This window comes from Zophobas morio, unplaced genomic scaffold (genome assembly GCF_036711695.1).
Source record: "Zophobas morio isolate AGI-343-1 ecotype UQ-CSIRO unplaced genomic scaffold, CSIRO_AGI_Zmor_V1 ptg000024l, whole genome shotgun sequence".
Lineage (NCBI taxonomy): Eukaryota > Metazoa > Arthropoda > Insecta > Coleoptera > Tenebrionidae > Zophobas > Zophobas morio.
The window spans coordinates 11,793,621-11,814,525 of record NW_026972129.1 but is presented as its reverse complement, the minus strand read 5'-3'; the positions used below and the strand labels follow the sequence as shown (position 1 = coordinate 11,814,525).

Below are 20,905 nucleotides of genomic sequence, written 5' to 3'. Positions count from 1 at the left end.
TTTGATTCTGACGGATGTTTGGTCCTTGTCACAACGATTTTACGTTGTTTATTGGAACAGAAATAAGAGCAACTTAGAATGCTACTACCTTTTTACAAGAAATGTTGAAAATGTTGTCCTTGACTAGCAATACAGGCGTCAGAGCGTCGCAAGAGGTTTGTTGATAGGTAAAAAAACACCGGAGTAGCGGGTGTCACTTTCACTTGTTGAAGCTCTTCGATAATTTCTGGACACTGTTGATTTCCACAAACGAACTGTTTCATCCAACTGATACACATTTATCGAAAACCGTCTCTTGAAATCGTACTTGTTGACGACTACGTGGAGTTCCATCGGACAAAAAGTGAGTTACACAACGTGAACAATCAGTGGACTCCAAACCGTGCACTTTGTCAACATGGTATGGATGTGGCCGTATTCTTTTAATGTAGGATGCACTACAAGCTGTGAAAATCCAACTTCTTCTTTCTGTCCTATCACGGCCACGATCGTGAGTTTGAGGTTGAAGGTACCATGATCTCGGAGATGCTGTACCACTGATGCACCCATTACCATATCGACACAATCTGCATGGGAAAACTGCACCATAAACCGATTTCACCGACCGCTCGATGCTAACTGGCCCTTTTCGTGTTTTTCACGTTTCGATTAAAAAAGTGCCTGATAAAGTAACTTTTTTGGTTCTTTAACCGACTCGCTCTGTTCCATTCATTGTAGTAATTATGTAGGTCACAAAACAGTCCAGCGGCGCGTACAACAATTTACATTGAATTTCAAATAATTTTTTCTAGACACTGCTACTACTTAGGACCGTGAATTTTACCCAGTGACATAATCATATTGTGAGCTATTCCCCATTTTTTTTTTGCATGTATTTCGCAGTCACCTCAGGGTGACTGCGAAATAAGTGCAAATATTTTAACCACGGCATCCCCCACCCTAGTAGAGCCGAAATATAGAAAAAAGAAATTAAAAATCGAATGGGGCAAAACCCCCATGAACCACCCTCGATACGAAGGCACTGAGCCACCTTGTAAACAGAGTTGGAAAAACGTTTGAATAAAAACGACCTAAACACTTTCAGTTTCAATTAAAAGTAAAACCGACTTTTTGCTGCTTATCATTCGTTCATTCATTTACTCATTCATCGTTAAAGGTCAGTGTGAAAGTTTTTTGGTAATTTTGATTCTGACGGATGTTTGGTCCTTGTCACAACGATTTTACGTTGTTTATTGGAACAGAAATAAGAGCAACTTAGAATGCTACTACCTTTTTACAAGAAATGTTGAAAATGTTGTCCTTGACTAGCAATACAGGCGTCAGAGCGTCGCAAGAGGTTTGTTGATAGGTAAAAAAACACCGGAGTAGCGGGTGTCACTTTCACTTGTTGAAGCTCTTCGATAATTTCTGGACACTGTTGATTTCCACAAACGAACTGTTTCATCCAACTGTTACACATTTATCGAAAACCGTCTCTTGAAATCGTACTTGTTGACGACTACGTGGAGTTCCATCGGACAAAAAGTGAGTTACACAAGGTGGACAATCAGCGGGCTCCAAACCGTGCACTTTGTCAACATGGTATGGATGTGGCCGTATTCTTTTAATGTAGGATGCACTACAAGCTGTGAAAATCCAACTTCTTCTTTCTGTCCTATCACGGCCACGATCGTGAGTTTGAGGTTGAAGGTACCATGATCTCGGAGATGCTGTACCACTGATGCACCCATTACCATATCGACACAATCTGCATGGGAAAACTGCACCATAAACCGATTTCACCGACCGCTCGATGCTAACTGGCCCTTTTCGTGTTTTTCACGTTGCGATTAAAAAAGTGCCTGATAAAGTAACTTTTTTGGTTCTTTAACCGACTCGCTCTGTTCCATTCATTGTAGTAATTATGTAGGTCACAAAACAGTCCAGCGGCGCGTACAACAATTTACATCGAATTTCAAATAATTTTTTCTAGACACTGCTACTACTTAGGACCGTGAATTTTACCCAGTGACATAATCATATTGTGAGCTATTCCCCATTTTTTTTTTGCATGTATTTCGCAGTCACCTTGTATAATATACAAAATATGATGAGTCTGTACTTGTAATTTATCATTCCATTCATATTTTTTGAATTTGCACATACCGGGTGACTAAAAAAAAATGAAATCTACTGCGAAAAAAAAACATAATAGACATGCAGTCGTCACGTTTCCGACAGCGAGGGAAGTACTGTCTAAACTCTTTAGACCAATTTTTTTAAGAGTATAGTACTCGATAAGACTGATTGTTTTACCTACTATAATTTTACTTGATAGATCAGTTGTGGTAGTGACTCCGATTCAGCAGGTACCTTAGTAACGACTTACCTTTTTTTTAAGAGTATAGTACTCGATGAGACTGATTGTTTTACCTTCTATAATTTTACTTGATAGATCAGTTGTGGTATATTCCTTCGTCGGGCATTCCCGCGTTCCATAATCTCAATTATGCCCTTAACACATAAATAACTATTGTATATTTTTATTGGTTTCAGTTATTAGTTTGTCTCTGTATCTGTTTCGAATATGTTATTTTTATGTGTGAACTGATTTCGATTGATCCGCCCACCACTAAAGAATGAAAATAAATATGATTTTCTTAAAATTCTGCGAACGTAAGCTTATGACTGGTTTTATGTGGTATTAAAATTAATATGTTGATCCACACCAAAAATTGTATGACGTCATTTCAAAAAATTGTTACCATTAACACATGGTATTTCGGTTGTGCCTTAGAGACAAAGGAAATTCTATAATTACATCTGTATTAGCTGCAATTATGAGAATAGATTAGTAGTGTAAGTATATCTATTTTCAGCGTTGCAACACAATTCTGCGAAGTGTTTTCGTTCACTACTGTTGTACGAAGCCTTTTGTACAGTGCAGATAAAGTATAAAAATAGGTACATACACAACAGATTTATTTTCTACAACTATTTAGAAATGTGGGAACGACGGTTAGTAAAAATATCTCAAGGTTAAAATAATGTTTTTAGTTTTTAATTTTGCACACACATACATTGACATTTCTATGGATACTTATTATTATTACTTATCAAAGAAGCAGTTCAAAATTGAAAAGGTCGATAATTATTTTTTAAACATTTTTTTACATTTTCATTGTGTTCATTGGCTGTGTGCATTGCGGGAATAAAGAGATTTTCATGTCTTGAGCCCGTTTTAGCTTAGTGAATATGTGCATCATGCGAGATGAAAAACATGAAATTTCTGTTTAGCAAATCTTATCCAGAAAAAATAACTCAACTGATTTTGCGAATTTTCCAAAAGCAGGTCAAATTCCATTTTTAGGACGACACATTTTCATGCCGGACCTGAGTTTGTCACGTCCCCCCTTCACTCCGGCAGCTCCCATACAAAAATTTTGACAGACAAAGGGATCGAATGGTTTAGCATAATACTTACATCTTGTCGGTGTTGAGAGTCTTAAAACAATTTTACTGACTTACTATTAATTACTGATTATTACTTTTTATTAGGTATAAATAAAAATGGGAACTATGCCAGAGCTACTGTTCATAATTTTAATAACAATCATCTGAAGAAAAATTTAAAATAGCAATAAATGATGGACTTTAAGAACAAATTTATGAAACTGGTTGTTGCGAAGCTCATACTCAACGACTTCAAAAACTCCGTGTAGGAGTGGAATTTTAGGTGACAATATCGTAGGATTATTTATAATGGAAAATTTGTCCTCTAACATTTATCTAGATATTATGCAAAAACTAGATTTACCAGCGTATTTCTGAAGTCCGTCAGCAAGATCCAAATTTGTTAGAAAATAAATTCATATTTCAACAAGGCAGTTTTTATATAATGTATTTCCGGGGCAGTGGACTGGCAAAAAAGAGGTCCTGTGTAACGGCCAGCTAGGTTACCAGATTGAACGCGACTTGATTTTTTATGGGGGAGCCTTAAATCAATGATCTTCATAATCAACCCAGAATCTTTGGAAGAATTAAAAGAAAAAATCATTTCAGTATATAAAGAACACCAGCATTTACTATTCCATGGAATTCAGTGGAACTCATTTTGTACACCTTATAAAGTGAAAGCTCATTAATTAGTGTAGTTAGTTCATCATAATAAATTTAAAATGTGTGCTGACTAGTGACAAAATAATTAACATTTAAAAGGAGGTGCTTACTTAGTATGGTTAGGTGTCATTAAGAACCATAAAACACATGTTGGTAGCATCGTTTTCACAGTAGAGCAGTGTTACATGTATGTTAAAGCAAACAAACATTGTTTTATAAACGCTAAACACGAAATAATTTCATAGATTTTTTAAACAAGTGGAAGACAAATTTTAAAATAATAAATCCAGATAGAGTATTAAAATACTTTTCAATCAAGAGATTATTTAACCCCTGTATTTGTAACAATAATAATGTACACAAAAACTCAAATGTGTTCCTACTTCAGTGTATTTTTTATTATCGTATATTTCAAAATAAATTAAGATAAATGTGTTTTCATAAAATAGTAAATACAGTTTATCAGGAGACAATCTGTCGTATACAAAGATTATGTTATTAGTCTTGACCTAGACAGCCTATTCACAGATAAAAAGATGAAATTACGTAAAAATAAATTTGACTTCACAAGATTTTTACCTCAAAAATCATAAAAGTCGGTAAATTTCTTGAAAATTTAACGTCTCCCCTCTTAATATAGGATGAAAAATAAAGTCACTTGCAAAAATCTGAATAATTAAAAAAATAATATTGAATTTGTCTCGAAGTGGCATTGCACCACTTTTCAAATTAACCGAGACAACAAAGCATATTTTGATTTTGAATTTTTAGTTCCAAAACGACAAGTGAGGGTATTGTAACACGGTCGTTTTTCGGATGTCGATTTTTATTATGTGTCTTTGGTTGCATTGATTTGTCCAAGAGACAAAGAAAGAATTAAAAAAGTAAAACTTTCTACAGATAAAAAAACTATTTATAAATGTCGTCATGACGTGTACAATACTTATTACAATAATAACAATCAATTAATTTAGCAACATAGTTGCGTGCATTGTAGAAATATAATTTTAAAGCTTATAGTTTTATGGCCAATAAGATTTCAGTTTATATTTAAAATGAATCCGTCCTTTGCAAAATTCAGTCGAAATATAGTTCGGATTTTTATTAACAGATTTTATTTGCAATCTCTTTCGTAACAGAATTTTCTGTACTGCTGCCAGACAGATTTGTGCGCCGTTTTAACATTGTAGGTGTCACATTTTCAACGGTTATTTTTATGCTCCTCGGTAGTTGTTCCAAATTTTCTTGTTAAAAAAATTGGAACGGAAACTTTAAAAATGTAGCTGAAAGTAAATTGCAAACTCGTCATAGAATTAAAATTTTAAAAAATGAAAAACTTACGTTCGCAAATTTTGTTGCGAAAGATAAAATTCGAAACTGTGAAAATTTTCTTAAACTATAATTGAATGTCAATATAAATCTCTTACAATAAATATTGTCGTGATTGTATTTGTGTTGATCTGTACTGAAGTTTCTGAATTGTAGGTTACAAAATTCTTATTGTTTAATTTATTTCATATACAGGGGGTGATTTTAAAACGAAGCACTATTTTTTAGATGTAACTATTTTAAGTCACTAACTTTATTATTTTATTAATACACCAGCATATAAAATTGATAAAATTTTAACTGTAATTAATCACATAAAAATTGAATTACAAAAATTTAAAAATAAATTGTAATGCATTGATACAAAAAAAACACAGAGCCTAATGTGTAATAAATTAAAACATAAAAAATTGGCCTCATGTTATTAGACAGAACTTCCCTAGCCCATGAACTACAGTCAAATAATCCAGTTTTTTAGAAGAAAAAATACAGATAATACATACTAGTGTAAGTGTAAGAAAAGTGTGATTTTGATTTTTTAGGAAAATATGGACGCTTACGGTTAAAACTGAAGATGGATTCATAAACCACAAGTACAGAAGCACGAAAAAATCTAGGTTGATCCACTGTTCAGAACAGTTTTTAATTTTACATTAGTTTTTTGATTGGTTCCACTCTCCCATTTTTTTATATGTTAAAGATAAAATAATCTTAAAGCACTCCCTTCATTTCAGTTACATTTCAGTCCATAAAAAATGTATTTAATTAAAGCCATCCTATCACGAGAGAATAACTTAGATCATATGCAAACAAAAAGCTCAACTCCTTGACATAAAAACGTCTCTCGCGTCTACTTTCGAGTTGTTTAAGAAATTTCGATTAAGTACAAAACAACAAACTTACTTTGTCGCTAATAACAGTTTTCAGCACAAAGTTTTCCTTCCGAAACTGCCAACAACTAAGTTTCTCCTCAAAGCTGCTGTAACATTGAAAGCAAAGCAATTACCACTATCTTAAGCCGTATCTAAATTTATGATCAATAAAAGCAAATATAGATACACTTGCTGCGAACTTGTCACCAGTTGGTGAACATTAATTCCCCCATCTTGCAAATGTAAATTTTTGATTAGAAAGGGGAGCATTAAAACACTTTAAAGTAGAGTAGCGCCTGCGGCTACACTCCGTCTAGGAGAATTGTTTATTTTCTTTAAAAAATACCCTCGACTCGTTCATAACAGAGATTTCCAAGGTTTATGTAAAGTACACCAGCCTGAAGCCATTCTATTATCAACTGAGAACTTTCCTCCGCCTTATTTTAACGGCGTTATATACAAAAAAAATCGCAGACAAATAAATTCAGACTAGAAATGTCGAGGCACAGCCAAAGTAAACAACCCTCTGAGTAAATCTAAAAATAACACCCTCATGCAAATAGTATAAGGGGGCCTCAATAATGCGTCGCTTTACCCACAAATCTAACTTGGATCTTTCGGCGTATTTTTTTCCTCTTCTCTTTGGCGTTCATTTATTGCGACTAATTAAACCTAATGCAGGCAAATTTATGCAAAAACTTTGTAAATAGATGATTATTAGAGCAAGAAAAATATTTCCAACCGATCGACCGTTTCTACCAAACAATGCCCCTTTGTGTTCGTTTTGCGTATTATAATATTTTCATAAGATATGATAAATATTCCCCTTTTATTGTTGACGCTGCCTGACCGTTAAATCCAATTTTTGCTGTTATGTATTACCTATTTACAGTTGATCGATAATCACATTGTAATTCATGAAGTCCATCCATCAAACAAGTTGAACAAACCACGAACAATAATTTCTTCGCGTATGCTCTCAGCACCAGCAGTATTCCATCTGAATCCTTTCATTTATTTACACTCTTTAGATTTTAAAGGAAGTGAAAACAAAATAAATTATACTCAATGTGAATTTGACATCTACACGTGTATTATGTAACACCATCGCAGGTCGTTTATCAAAGCAAGATACAAAGCTACTTTTCCTCGTTCTAATGTCAAAAAGCTGCAGTTAAAATTAAAATAAACACGCTGTTTATTACAGGCAACAGCTGACATCGACACTGCCGGAAAACAATTTCATATCAACGGCCGAAAAAAAAAAACGTGACGAGCTTTTATTATTTGACGCTTTATCGGCTTGTGAATATCTAGATTTCATGTGGCGTTGAATTCAGCCATATCTACGTCGATTTTCTTCTTCTAGTTTTTTGTGGCACAAAATTATGTGAGCTCCAAAGAAAAATTATACTTACACATTTAGTTCAATGAAAATGATAACAAAAAATTCGATGAAAATGTCAAGGCGAAATGACTTCAGGCAAAGCTAATTCTGTACAGATTACGTACCATTTACGTTTATAAGTGGGTTTCAGTTTTTTGGAGGAACGAAGAAGAGTAAATCCAATAAGGAAAAAGCAAGCCTTAAAATAAGCCAGTTACGGCTCTGTGCGCGGTCGTTGCTTCTTTTATTAGAGAGGATCTGTTGCCTATTATTGTCATTAGGGAGGTTATTGATCCAGTCGAAAATTAGTTAATCCGATTTTTAAACGAGGGGGATGGGCTTAAGATATCTATTTAACTTTAATTAATTCAAAGAGAAAGTTTCCGCCTATGTGCGCGGGAGCTTTTTTTTATTTTTAATGTCATAATTAGCTATCAATATTTCTAATCTGACTGTTCCCGAATGCGAAAATTATTTGCAGATAATAAATACATAAATTCCGATTTGACAAGTATGTTCAGTACATTAGAAAAACATCTAATAAAACTTTAATCGATGTTGGCGTCATCATTTAAATTCGCGCGTGCCGGTTACATTAAAAGCGAGCTACCGATGTACTACTTTTTGACACCGTTTGCAAAAGTTTAGGGTATTTAGTACATCAAAAAATGTGTAAGAAAAAGTGGCGTTAAAAGTTTTTGAGGTTGTTGCCTTCACATTGTCGACTGTTACGTACAATATTAAAATAAATCTATATTTTTACTTCCCGATCTAGAAAAATACTATAACAGGGCTTATTTTACGAATGGCCAATTTCATGTTTTCTTAACGTTCCATAGCTCCTAGTATATATGAAAATAAATCTGCTGTTTCCGTCAATTTGTCGTCTGTCTGTCTTTCTGCTATTGTCCGTTTGTTGGCAATTTTATGAGAAAAGTAATTATTAATTATTTTTAGACGAAGTCGTTTCAAAATTTTGCTAAGTAACTTTAAATTTTATAAAATAATATTTTTCTGTACTTGCACTAAAACGCCCGTTTAAAATTCAAAATTGTAAAAGAAAATTTAAAAATGTATCTTAGAAAATAAAAAGCCGATTGCTCCGAAACCTTGTAAACGGCTTAAGTCATCGTGAGCACGCATAATCGCTAATCAAAAGTTATCTATTCACATTCTCGAAAAACTTAAAGATTGCTAGACAAATCCTATCAAAAATGTGCAAAATTTTATGACTCTACCTTGTAGTTTTTTTTTTGTCGTTTAGAGATGCATGAACCAAAAATATTCGAAATTTGTTTGAACTTTAGCACTAAAAGAGTTAAGCAAACCTGGTTAAATATTTTTATATATAAAACATTATACTTTAAGCTTCTCTAATCGCTAATGTTCACATTGTCGGTACAGAAATGTCGTATACATTTTTTATTTTCTTATCTGATAACTTTCCAAGCGTTTTCCTCTAAAATCATCCAAAATTGAATTTCAGTGTCTATCAATGGATTCATATATAAAATATATATACATCGTAACACCTCTGGGTAAGCTAAGACAGTATTATAACCATCCGGCAAATGGCTACTTTCACGTTTTTTCTAGGTTTCATGACCCCTAGAATATGAAAAAATAGGTCTCTCGTTTCCGTTTGTATGTCTGTCGCCGTCTGTGTCTTATTATTAGACAGACAATCTCCGAAACTACCAGACCAATTGTTTAATATATTATGTGTTAGGAATGTCGTGTAGATGGTAAAACGCTAACCAAAATGCGTCGAATCATCCCCACCAACAATATGATAATGTTTCAATATTTTTCATATTCAGTAGAATTTAAATTTTACATAGACAACGTACCACTGTACTTGTGGTCTATGAATCTGCCTTGAAACTGTATGACAATCTTTTATACTAATAAACTAATAAGTATAACCAGAGCTCGCGTACGAACATTCGCTGGTGCAGTGGTAAGAGTCGGCCACTTCGGACTTCGAACGGGAAGATCTCATGGGCCTTTTTTTCCTTACACTATTATTCATTCTATCATTTTATTTATATTTTTTAATGTATGGAGGTTGTCATAAACGCATAATTTATTGGATTGTATGTCAGGAGCGCGGGAAGTTCTGCTGAAATAACCTTCAACCAATTTTTATAATTTTAGGTTTAGGTACCCTTGGCGCATTTTTGTTGTTTCCATCTCTGTTGCTTTCTCAATATTTATAAAACAGTCTTTTCGAAGGGTAATTTGCTTAGTGAGGCTTTACATGTACATACTGACTAAAAAAGATAAAAATAGTGACATTTAGAACTGGATTTTATATTAAAATAAATAAATAAATAAATAAATAAATAAATAAATAAATAAATAAATAAATAAATAAATAAATAAATAAATAAATAAATATAAATAAATAAATAAATAAACATTTGTTTACTGCGTTTGATACATTTAAATATACCGGGTGTTCCACCTAAGATTTTCGGTGCTTATATCTCAATTATTTTTCGGCCGATTTTTTGAAATTTTGTACTTACGTTTATTGAAAGATGCAGATTCCGTTTTATGTCGAAAATGTTTATACTGAACTTTCCTCGCCTCTAGAGTACAACATGTCCAGATTTTATTTTTTATGATAACCTCTATAGTGATAGGGGTGATTAGACAAATTTGGTAAAAGTTTTACCATCTACACGATGTTTCTAAAATACGTATAAAATTTGACAACAATCGGTCTAGGTTTCGGAGATTATCTATATAATGAAAATTGACACAGACAGATTGACAGATTCTAGGGGTCATGAAATTTCAAGACAACATGAAAGTCGCCACTTACTGGGGAAGTAAAAATTATCTAAATCTTTTGCCGCCTTAAAACCACTTGACTTTACCAACTTTTTATAGCTTACACGTAATAATATTCTGACAAGGAATAAATATTTTTAAATTACAAAAAAATCATGACACTATAAATCTGTAAATTTTTAATATTCCAAAACAGATGTTTTTGTTATAAATTTTGTAATAAATTTAAGAAACATGTTCAGAACTTCGATGACCCCAAACAGTTTGAAAGGCTAGTTTATGGATTTATTGTAGATAGAAACCGTATTTCACTGATTAGTTATGAAGACCATCAACAAATTGATATGAAAGTCAAAATAGTATCAGTTTTTGGAAAAAATATTTTTTGTGAAATTTAGGAAAACATTTTGTAACTTTGTAACCTGTTTGAGCAGATAAATATATTAATTTATACATGTGTAATGGTGACATTACTGTATTCTTAATGATTCAACGAAATTGGCAAACCATTTCTGAAATAAGCTGGTAATTATTTTCATAATAAGCATATTATAACCACACGCCATGTCAAGACATTGCTCTTAATGATTTTTTTTTTTTTTCAAATGACGTTATCATATTTTTAAAGAAATCCAAATTCCAAAGAAGAATGTGTGTAACCATTGCTTTAAACTGTAAAATTTAAATTAAAACGTAAAAGTACATTATTAAGCTACACGATACAATTACGTTGTGGTTTGCTTACTATTTTACCTTCCCAGCAGTTGTTTCAACGACATGTAGAGTTATAGACGATAACGATAAACATGAAAAATGTGGTATTTCTTAACTTCTGCCAACTCTAATCAGGCGTAACATTTAAGACACAACTTAAGTTTAAATTTGTTGAGACGTCTTTAAAATTATTATTACTACAAAATGCGAAAAAAAATTCGTTACAGGTTATAGCTTATAATAAAACTTGTGAGCAAATTACTGACAATTAGCATTAGCAAACAAATAGGGAAGTGTTGTGTAAATAACTTGTCAGATTTTTAACACCAACGGTTTTATGTAAAATCCTTTAAAATAAAAGTTGCGTAATTATTGTTGGTGCGTGGTATTAATATCATAATAACACCATACTAGTTAAACTAGTTATCGATAGATTTTATTACGAGTTTTACAACTCAAGGTACGTTCTTTGAGAGTGATAATAAAATAACGCCCAGCCACATCCAAGCATAAGATCTGATAACGCAAAGGCACTAATAAGTTCCCAGTATACACAAATTCGCTTCCTTAAGGCACCAAGAGAAATTTTATACGTATGAATTCCGTAACAGTCAGCAATGGGCAATTTGTTTAAAACGTCCCAAATTAGTGTCTCTTGCGCCTGTTTAATTAAAGAGTTCGTGTGAAAAACAACTGTCGTATTAAACAAGACACTTTTAACAGAAGTAATTTTAGTTTAGTTTACTGGAAACATAATACTTGAGAAACCTTGGGAAAACGATAAATGCATTTCCTGATGAGACATGTGTTGTATAGTTTTACGACCTTATTTCACATCATAATATGAAAGAATAAGAAGTATCGATTAAATAATTTATCTCTATAGCAACCGCCTACAGCAACGCCAGATTGACAAAATTTTGCACTTGTAAACGTGTGACTTTTTTCGTGATTTTTTAGCATGACAGAAGAACAGAAAAAACAAGCAGACTCAACGGAAGAGTATGCAGAGTGTCCGGTTTTCGAACCGGAAAAAAATCAGGGTGGTTTGTGGTTTTCTGAAAATCCTAACCTTTTCTCGAGCGGTGCCACTTTATCCTGCGCAGAATCTTCACAAAATAAATCTCTCAAAGTAAATTTTGACACACGTTCAAAGAAACTTCGCTTCGATGTGAGACCCAAACCGAAACCCCATCACAGAACCAAGGAACCAGTAAAACTGCCTAGAATCAAGCCGAGATATTTTACAAGTGGCTGCGGAATCAATGATCAAAATCAGCGAGATCTCCTTAACGAGCCATCTCCCTTTGTCTATCCGAAAGATCAAGAGGAGATTGCACACAAAGTGATGACAAAGGCGTGGAGATCAGAATTGAGAAGAAAGGAGCTGTCCTATAAATATAATGAAAGGCACAATTACAAATCTCGGCAACAGGCTGATATGTTAAACAGATTGTATGTGAAGGAACCTCAAGTAAAGAGCGCTAAAATGGTCACGGATGTCGATCCTGAGTTTTTTACGATTGTAGAAGGAAGACCTATACCTGAAAAGTTAAGGCTCAGAAAATATATTGCAACTGTTCGCGAAGTTTTAAAAACTAAAATTCTTACTGGATACAGAGGTGACGACATTATGCTTATAGATGAAAGTTTAATTCTTGAGCAGAAAGAAATCGACAGGATCAGAGCAAATTATCAAACGTATGTTAACACGTTTGAGGAATTTTTGTATAAAGATCATACAGCATCCATGAACTTGTTAAAAGAATCTGATCGTGAAGCAATGTTAGCTCAAGAAAAATATGAAGAATATAGAAAGTTATCAAGGGAGTATGGGGCGTTAAAATCAATTCTGTACAGCACCGAGGAAAAGTGGAGAAGCTGTAAACTGTATCAAAGATTTCTTTACTTGGTAAGTCCAATGGCATGGAGGGAAGAGTACGATTACTATTATATCCAAGAGGGAGACTTAACTGCTTTTCAAGAGGTGTCTTCAATTTTTGCCAAATATAGGTTAAACGTGACTGACGAAACCGCGTCTCTGGAAGATCTCATTACCCAATTTAGGAACGACTGTGCTCAACAAAAAGAACCAGCTCTTTATTTTACTGATCCAAATCAGCTCCTCGACGTGTTTAGGTTTATGGAATTACAAAATCTGAACTCCCTCTTACATTCTGAAGAACTAGCTGCTCCTTTGGAAAACGTAAAAGAAGGAATGGCTAGAGCTGAGGAATTATTTAACGCTGAAATCAACGCTCTTCAAGAACTTATTGACAAACTTGCTGGTGGAATTTCGTAAGTGCATTTCTGTATTGTATGAATAAATTAGAAATATTTTAATTAGCTGGGAAGAGGAACGTGCCAGATATCTGGAAGAATTAGCCCTCGAACTAATTAACGGCCAATTCAAGAATTTAGTCGTTGCCGAAGAAGTCTTAAACCTTTACGTTTTTGTCGAAGATGTATACGAAACGCGAATCGGTCCAAACGATGCTAATCTAACCATGAGCGAAATGATGAAAATGATTGAATCGAAATTTCGCGAAGAACTTATTAGTTTGGATCAAATGCCATCAGAACAAGTGGCACAATTGGAAGTTAGTTGCTACAGAGAAGAGGCTAAAATGATGAAGGTGGCGCAACAGGCAGCCAGACAATTATTAGAATTTGAGATGCTCTACCAGAAACTGCAGAAAGTATTTTCACCTCCTCATAGAAGAGGTGGTAGAGGTATTAACTTGTCAATTTTCTCGATTGTTGTCGTTTAATTATTACTGATACTCGCTACTAAACATTGTTGCGGCGTACAAATTAAATATTTGTTGGTTGCAGAACTTAAATGGAGATCACCACCTGTAAATCCACCAAAACCAGTGCCTCCACAACCCAGAATGTTGACTGAAGAAGAAAAAGAATTTCTTGAATTCTTTTCAGAATATTGCAAATACACGGACAATTTAGAAGATTATGGGATTAATATTTCGCCTCAAGAACAAGAAACCCAACAACAGGAAAGTAAACAAACTACAGAAAAAGTATCTAAACTTCGTCTGCATGACTAAATTTATTATACTCAATTTATCAAAACACAATAAAAAAATTTAAGTTGATTGCAAATATCAATATCACTGAACGAGATACATCTGGCTTCATTCAAGCTAAATAAAAATTTACTTTGATATTTGAAAACATTCTCGTATCAGCAATAGCGTTACGTGACAATACAGTACTGATACACGACCTCGCTATTCTGTATTGTTTCCTGGTTCCGGTGGAACATGGCCGGATGTCCGCCATTTGAACAATAATTTATATTATGCATCGTTACCTGTTGAACTCATTTTTTCATGTTACCCCTGTGGTTGTCCTAATTTAACGATATGCTGCATAAAAATAAAGGTTGTGGCTATCACATACAAATTATGCTTTTCTCTTTTTTTGTATTAAAAATAAATGTTTGTATTAATTTACCCTTTTGCAGATATTTAGGTTTTGTAAATTTATAATTATAAACGAGGTTCCTTACAATTTTTGTGTACATGAAGTAATTTAATTTGTTACATTAAACTAAATAAACAATTATTGTTTTGAATGAAATGTTGGTTTAACATTCAAATAATTTTCTTTTGATTATAGCAGTAATTATCTGCCATGTATTCTTGTCTGTACAAAAACACATATTATCTCAAATATATTAACGAGACATTAAATGATTTTTTAATTCCACTATGATAACCTGATAACAGTCAGTTTAACATTTTAATAATTTAGATTTTTACTCGATTTAAATTGTTCAAAAAAATTACCATAAATGCATCATATTTGTGTGCAACATAAGTAAGAATGAAATCGGAATAAATAAATACTTTAAAATCACCAAATGTAAGTTGGAAAGATCTGTATGAAGTTTTAATTCCGTGCAGTAGCTACTACAAAATAAATATTAAATGATCGAAAAAAGTCCTCTAGTAGGTCCTGAAATTCATTTTTAAAATAATGATGTTATCACGGCAGCTATCCATCCATTTGACAATTATTTGACCGTAACTGTCAAGCTTAACAAGGACCGCGTTCGTGTTGCCAACATCATTTTTAACATTAAATTTCAAAGCTCGCTAGAGATTTTTTTCGCTCATATGGTAGTTCTACACTTTTAATTTTACTTAGTAGTTCTCTTATTTCTCACTGATTGTTTGCTTTTATATACGACTTTAAAGAAAATGAACACTTTTTAAAAACCTTTGTATTTTAATAGTATATTAAAGAACGAGTTTCATAAGCCAAATATTGAGGCACGAATCCAAGTTTATAGAACGAGCGGCGAAGCCGCGAGTTATATAAAGGATGAGTGCCTCAATGGCCTTATGAACGAGTTATTTATACTATTTTTTCTACCGCACACGTTTTTTCCCAAAATTTAATTAAAATTTGCACTTTTTTTAATCTGGGGACTTTTGTCGTGGTTGGTGATGGATTGGTCTGACACTAACCACGAAATATTTGAGGTTCGAATTTTCACAACAACAATTGTAATTCGAATCAATTCGAATTTTCGTAATTTAAAATTGGTTAAAATGTCTTGCGAAGAAGTTACGCGTCCGGAAACGTGGGAAATTTTAAGTTTAGATTTGCCACTGACATTCACCTGACATTTCTCGTCATTGCTACCAATCTTACCGATCTAAATTACACCAGATCTATTAAAGAACGCCTTTCCGCTATTAACGAACTGCTGTGACGTCATTTGCGTGCGTTAATAGCTCTATTAGAAAACCAAAAAACGTGGGCGGTAGAAAAAATACTTTTAAATATTTTTTTACAAGTGACTCTTGCTTGCCAAATACTCGTACTCTCAGTTTAATTTAATAAATCAATATAAGTAAATTCTAGCAATTTATTTTGTTGTTAAAATGAAGTTGCATGAAAATATTTCCCGGTTTTCTCTCAAACGATTTTTTTTAAGTCGGTCACGCTTCATCAGAAATAAACTGAAATAGAATAGTTGTACAAATAGCTACTCTATCGTTGAATTTATTTGGTTCTTCTTACGTAGCTACGTTTCATGTTCAGGAACCAATTAACTATACAACAAATTTCTTAACTATCTAATTATGTTATATCTCAAGTAATTAAAACAAAAATCAGATCTAAAGTTTTTAGCTTCCTAAAAATATGTGTTTTCCATGAAACAAGTGTAAGTAAACTTACATTATAGTATGTGTCTTAAATTATTTGTTAAAATAAAAAAAAAAAAGTTCTGGAGGCGCCGGGCATCGATCCCGGTACCTCTCGCATGCTAAGCGAGCGCTCTACCATCTGAGCTACGCCCCCTGATGTCCGTGCTTTAATTATCTCATGTATACACGTTACACAAGCAAAATGAAACTATCAATTTTATCAGTTAATAATGTTGAAATAGTAAACTGAAATTCACATAAAATTACACATGTAACAACCTAACATCGCAACTTTTATTAAACTTTTCACAGCCGATTTTACAAAAAAAAAAATGTAGACCTTATAAGTCATTCTGATTCAGTTACCTAAGCAAACATTTTTGAAAAGCGCCGCAAAGGTCCCTAACGAATATTTAGTTCGTATTAAAATTTAATGTGCGATTAATCAAAGATCTGAGCACTTAATTGAGTGAATTTGATCATATGATCGATTGATTGCCTGGTTGAATTAATGATGTGATTAAATATTAGTAATAATTTAATATCCAATAATAACAATTGATTGAGCGAAACTATTAAATTTTTCGGGTTATCTGCCCTAATCATGCATTAAAAGATCAAAACATTATTTTTCGTAAGATAATTTTCTAAACATAAAACTTTCAGAGCCCTCAGTTGTTTTTTTAAACGACTATCAATTGTTTTAACATGTTTTGGTACACCATATTCTGCTACAGATATTTGTAAACGTTCAGATTTTTTATTTTCATTGTGCATGTGGTGCTAAGGACAATTTTGTATTTATTATCTTAACTTAAAATAAATGTGTATATAGAAAACATAATTTAATTTTAACCGTATTAACAAAGGTTATGAAGTGTCAAAACTACTAAAAATTTTTACAAACGTGCAACGTAGCAGGTATGTACAATACTTATTCCCTTATCAAATTAAGCATAAATTCATATTATGTATTATTGTTACTGTTATCGCACAGTCACTGTACGATACACCAAAATTTATTATCCACGAATACAACTTTCTGACAATGCATGATTTATGTTTAGGTATATGCAAATATGTTGGCATCAGAATCTTATTTAAAATAACATCACGAATTGACTGAAATAATATACTGTAAATGTATGTATATAATGTAAATCATAAAATGCCATGTTTCCAAAATTTCAGACAAATCATATACTTTTCTTCAGTTAATCAATGTTTTGTTCGATTCATTCATACTAATTCTGAGACACGTTGACACACAGTTTTAAAGAATCACAAATTGTTCAGCTAATATATTTTTTTGAGGTGACGTCACCGATATTTTGGAGGGATAAATATATCATTTTTTATATCTACAATGTAATATTAATCATGACTCCTCCATCCTTAGAATTTTAGGTAAATTAGGTGAATATTTTAAATAATGGACAAACTTATTTGCGTAGTATTTTTTGTAATATCCTATATTAAAAAATAACAAAATAATATTATACACACAAGATTGGGTCATTATTATGTAGTGTATATAAACAAATTAACTTTGATATTAAAAAAAAGAAAACGACACTAATCATATAGAACTGACGTGTTAACATAATTAAAAAAAAATTAAAAAATTAAGTTTTTCGAAAATGCATGAAACGAATACTTTCTTCTTTACTTTTAATATTTAGTAATTTATAAATAGTAGATAAAATTTGTGATTAGTAAAAATCGTCCTCTAGTTGGTACTGGATGTTCAGCTGTCATTGTCATTCTACGTTATAAGAGGTAGACGCACGATATGTCTTCCACAATCTTAAATTTTGGTGGCCCAAATACTTATGACAACATTATGTAGAATAGGCGAATATTAGTAAACACGTTATATATTGGCGATGCTGTTAGCGAGCGCAACATCTATTACACTGGTTAGAAATTTGTCAACATGTGTGAAGTAGATTGTGTTGGAATATTAACTAATAACTAACTAAGTAAAATGTAGCTAAGAAATTTTACGTTATAGGTTCGTAAGTGGTTGCCGAATGGATACGCAAGTTTAAAACTGAATTCATCTAAAAATAATACTAAAACATTTCATTTTTGTTGCATGCTGTGTTAGTGTTGATAATACAAGAGATTCTGTTCCTTGGTTTTTAACTTTATGGATCACTTGTATATCTTATAAACTTCACAAATTAAAAGATGCTATATTTAATTTTGACACTTTTAAGATAAGATAACTGTAACAAATACGATAACATCACTGACCACTGCACATAGCCTCCAGTAGAAACAACAGAAGACGTAATACAATAATAAGGCCAATTTTTAACTTTAGTATGTAGGGCTTTACAACGTCATATAGTACCTATTGAACATGTTACAAAAACGCAATAATCTTGTTGCAAATATTTCTTAATACCTTCTATAAATTGCCAGATTCGTGAGTGACATGCAAATAACGGGTGTTCAGTTATTGAAAACTCATTAAGAGTAGGCGTTGGAATTTCATTTGACACAAACGGCATGTCCTTTCTTATAACATATAACAGGTTATGTTTCTGATTTTTCAATTGAACACCCGTTATGTAATAGTTGGCTCCACAAGATAGCACTTAAATATTTATACACACACTCAACAAATTGACAAATTCTGATAAACACTCCCTTCTAGACGTATTTGATTAAAATAAATAAACAAAAAGTAAAAAAAAGTCAAGGTCAAATAGATTGGTCGAACATAAAATTTGACATTTATCTTTAATATTAGTGTACTTTTTTAGAAACACAAATATTATTGCAGCTTTTAGGTAAACATTTGTGTTTTCGGTGACAAAGTTTAATTGGTAATTTTTGGAACGTTAAAGTTCTTGTGTAGTAGTACTCTTGCAATTTGTTTTCAAATCAACACTTCACTTTTTGTTAGCATTTCAAAAAGGGCATGCAGAATGGTTTTAATGCTGGTAGAAAAAAATCTAAATCACCCCAATATACCTATAAGGTTATATCGGGCGATCAAATGAATTTGTGATGGAGTCATCCTTTCAAAGATATTTAGCATGACAAATGTAAAAGCAAAAATGGCGGTCAGTTTTTAATTTTTAATAAAATTGTATAAAGTTACAAGAAAAAGATTAAATGACAGTAAATGCTGAAAATGTTGCCCGTTTTTTTAAGCATATACATATAAGCCCTTCATATAACTGCCTCAAATCTCTACATTGCATATTGTTTAATTCGTTAGTTTCTTATGTTATTGTTAACCCTAATTCTTCCAAATTATGATCTTCGATGAATTGTATTCTTTAACTAAGTAAGATTACAAGATTTTGAGAACGAGATATTCTCTGTACATATTTCAACTAAAGATCCGGTTGTTAAAAAATTCCCGTAACATTGCTATTATGGTCTTATGCGAATGCCTGTAGCCTCGTCTTTCTGAAAATGACCCACTTGCGTTTCATTGTCGTGAAGTTGTGGTATAAAATCTGCCAAAATTATTTTTTGCTGATATCTAGCGGTTACGTTATCTTGAAGAGAATTACACTGTATACATAAGTGTAAGTATTACCATGATTGCCTTCAAAGGATAAACCACCTCTTATCATCAAAGGTGTCCAAAAATATGACAATGGTCGATTCTAGCTGATTTTCCAGCTAGAAGTTCCATACGCTAATTCCATTATCTGTCTAACATTTTCAATAGTTTCTGGAGTCTCCTTAACTTTCGACCTACCATTTGCCTCCTTTTTTTGTAGAGGCGAGGTTTTTCGGAACTTTGTCACACATCGTTTTAATGAGTTGCAAAAATGAATATATAGTCTTCGATGTTGTTGGGAAATTCTTCCCAGAATTCATACCAAGCCGCTTGAATTGAGTACTCTCATTCAACTTTTCCCTTCTGCCCATTTCTAAAACACGACTCAATCTACCAGTTCCAATTCGCAAATAATGCTGTGAAAAGAACCACTTTTATTGTAGAAATTTATCCAGGGAGCAACAACAAGTAAGAAAACAAATAAGTAAGGTTAGAAGCGACGTTTCATGTACGAGTTGTAAAGTCACAGTGAACCTGATTAATAAATTGACGGAAAATAAAAAAATTAAAAAATTGAAGTACAATCCAACAAATTCCGCTTCTTTGAAAAATCAGAAAATTTGTGTTTTCTGATAACCTTTATACAGTAAAAACCAGTGGTGTAAATGACACCTCGAACCTCCTGCCCCACGGGCATGCAAAGTCCAAGGAGGTGCCGTTCGCAGATATACATACACACAATATGAAATGTATTCAAATCAAATAACCAACAGAAAAGAGTGTGTTATTATCAGTGTAGATGCTTAACTTAGACTGTTTATGTTTATACATCGAAAGAATATCACGTAGAAATTTGTTTAATTTGAATGAGTTGCTTCCTCGAAACAGAAGAGTAAAATTATTAATTAAGCCACAATAGAACAAAATGTTTTGAATAAGATTATTATTATTCTTATTTGATCATAATTAAGTAGAAACGTGGGTATTTTCACATTTT

General features: G+C 32.5%; 1 protein-coding gene across 1 annotated transcript; it reads left to right on the top strand.

The window, feature by feature from the left end:
* The first annotated feature begins 12,120 nt into the window (after positions 1 to 12,120).
* Positions 12,121 to 14,312, top strand: LOC135135111 (cilia- and flagella-associated protein 100-like). Its single transcript, XM_064064104.1, has 3 exons — positions 12,121 to 13,497; positions 13,547 to 13,932; positions 14,035 to 14,312. Exons 1-3 carry the CDS (start codon positions 12,161 to 12,163, stop codon positions 14,262 to 14,264), a joined length of 1,953 nt encoding a protein of 650 aa, XP_063920174.1. The 5' UTR covers positions 12,121 to 12,160; the 3' UTR covers positions 14,265 to 14,312.
* Positions 14,313 to 20,905: the final 6,593 nt, after the last annotated feature.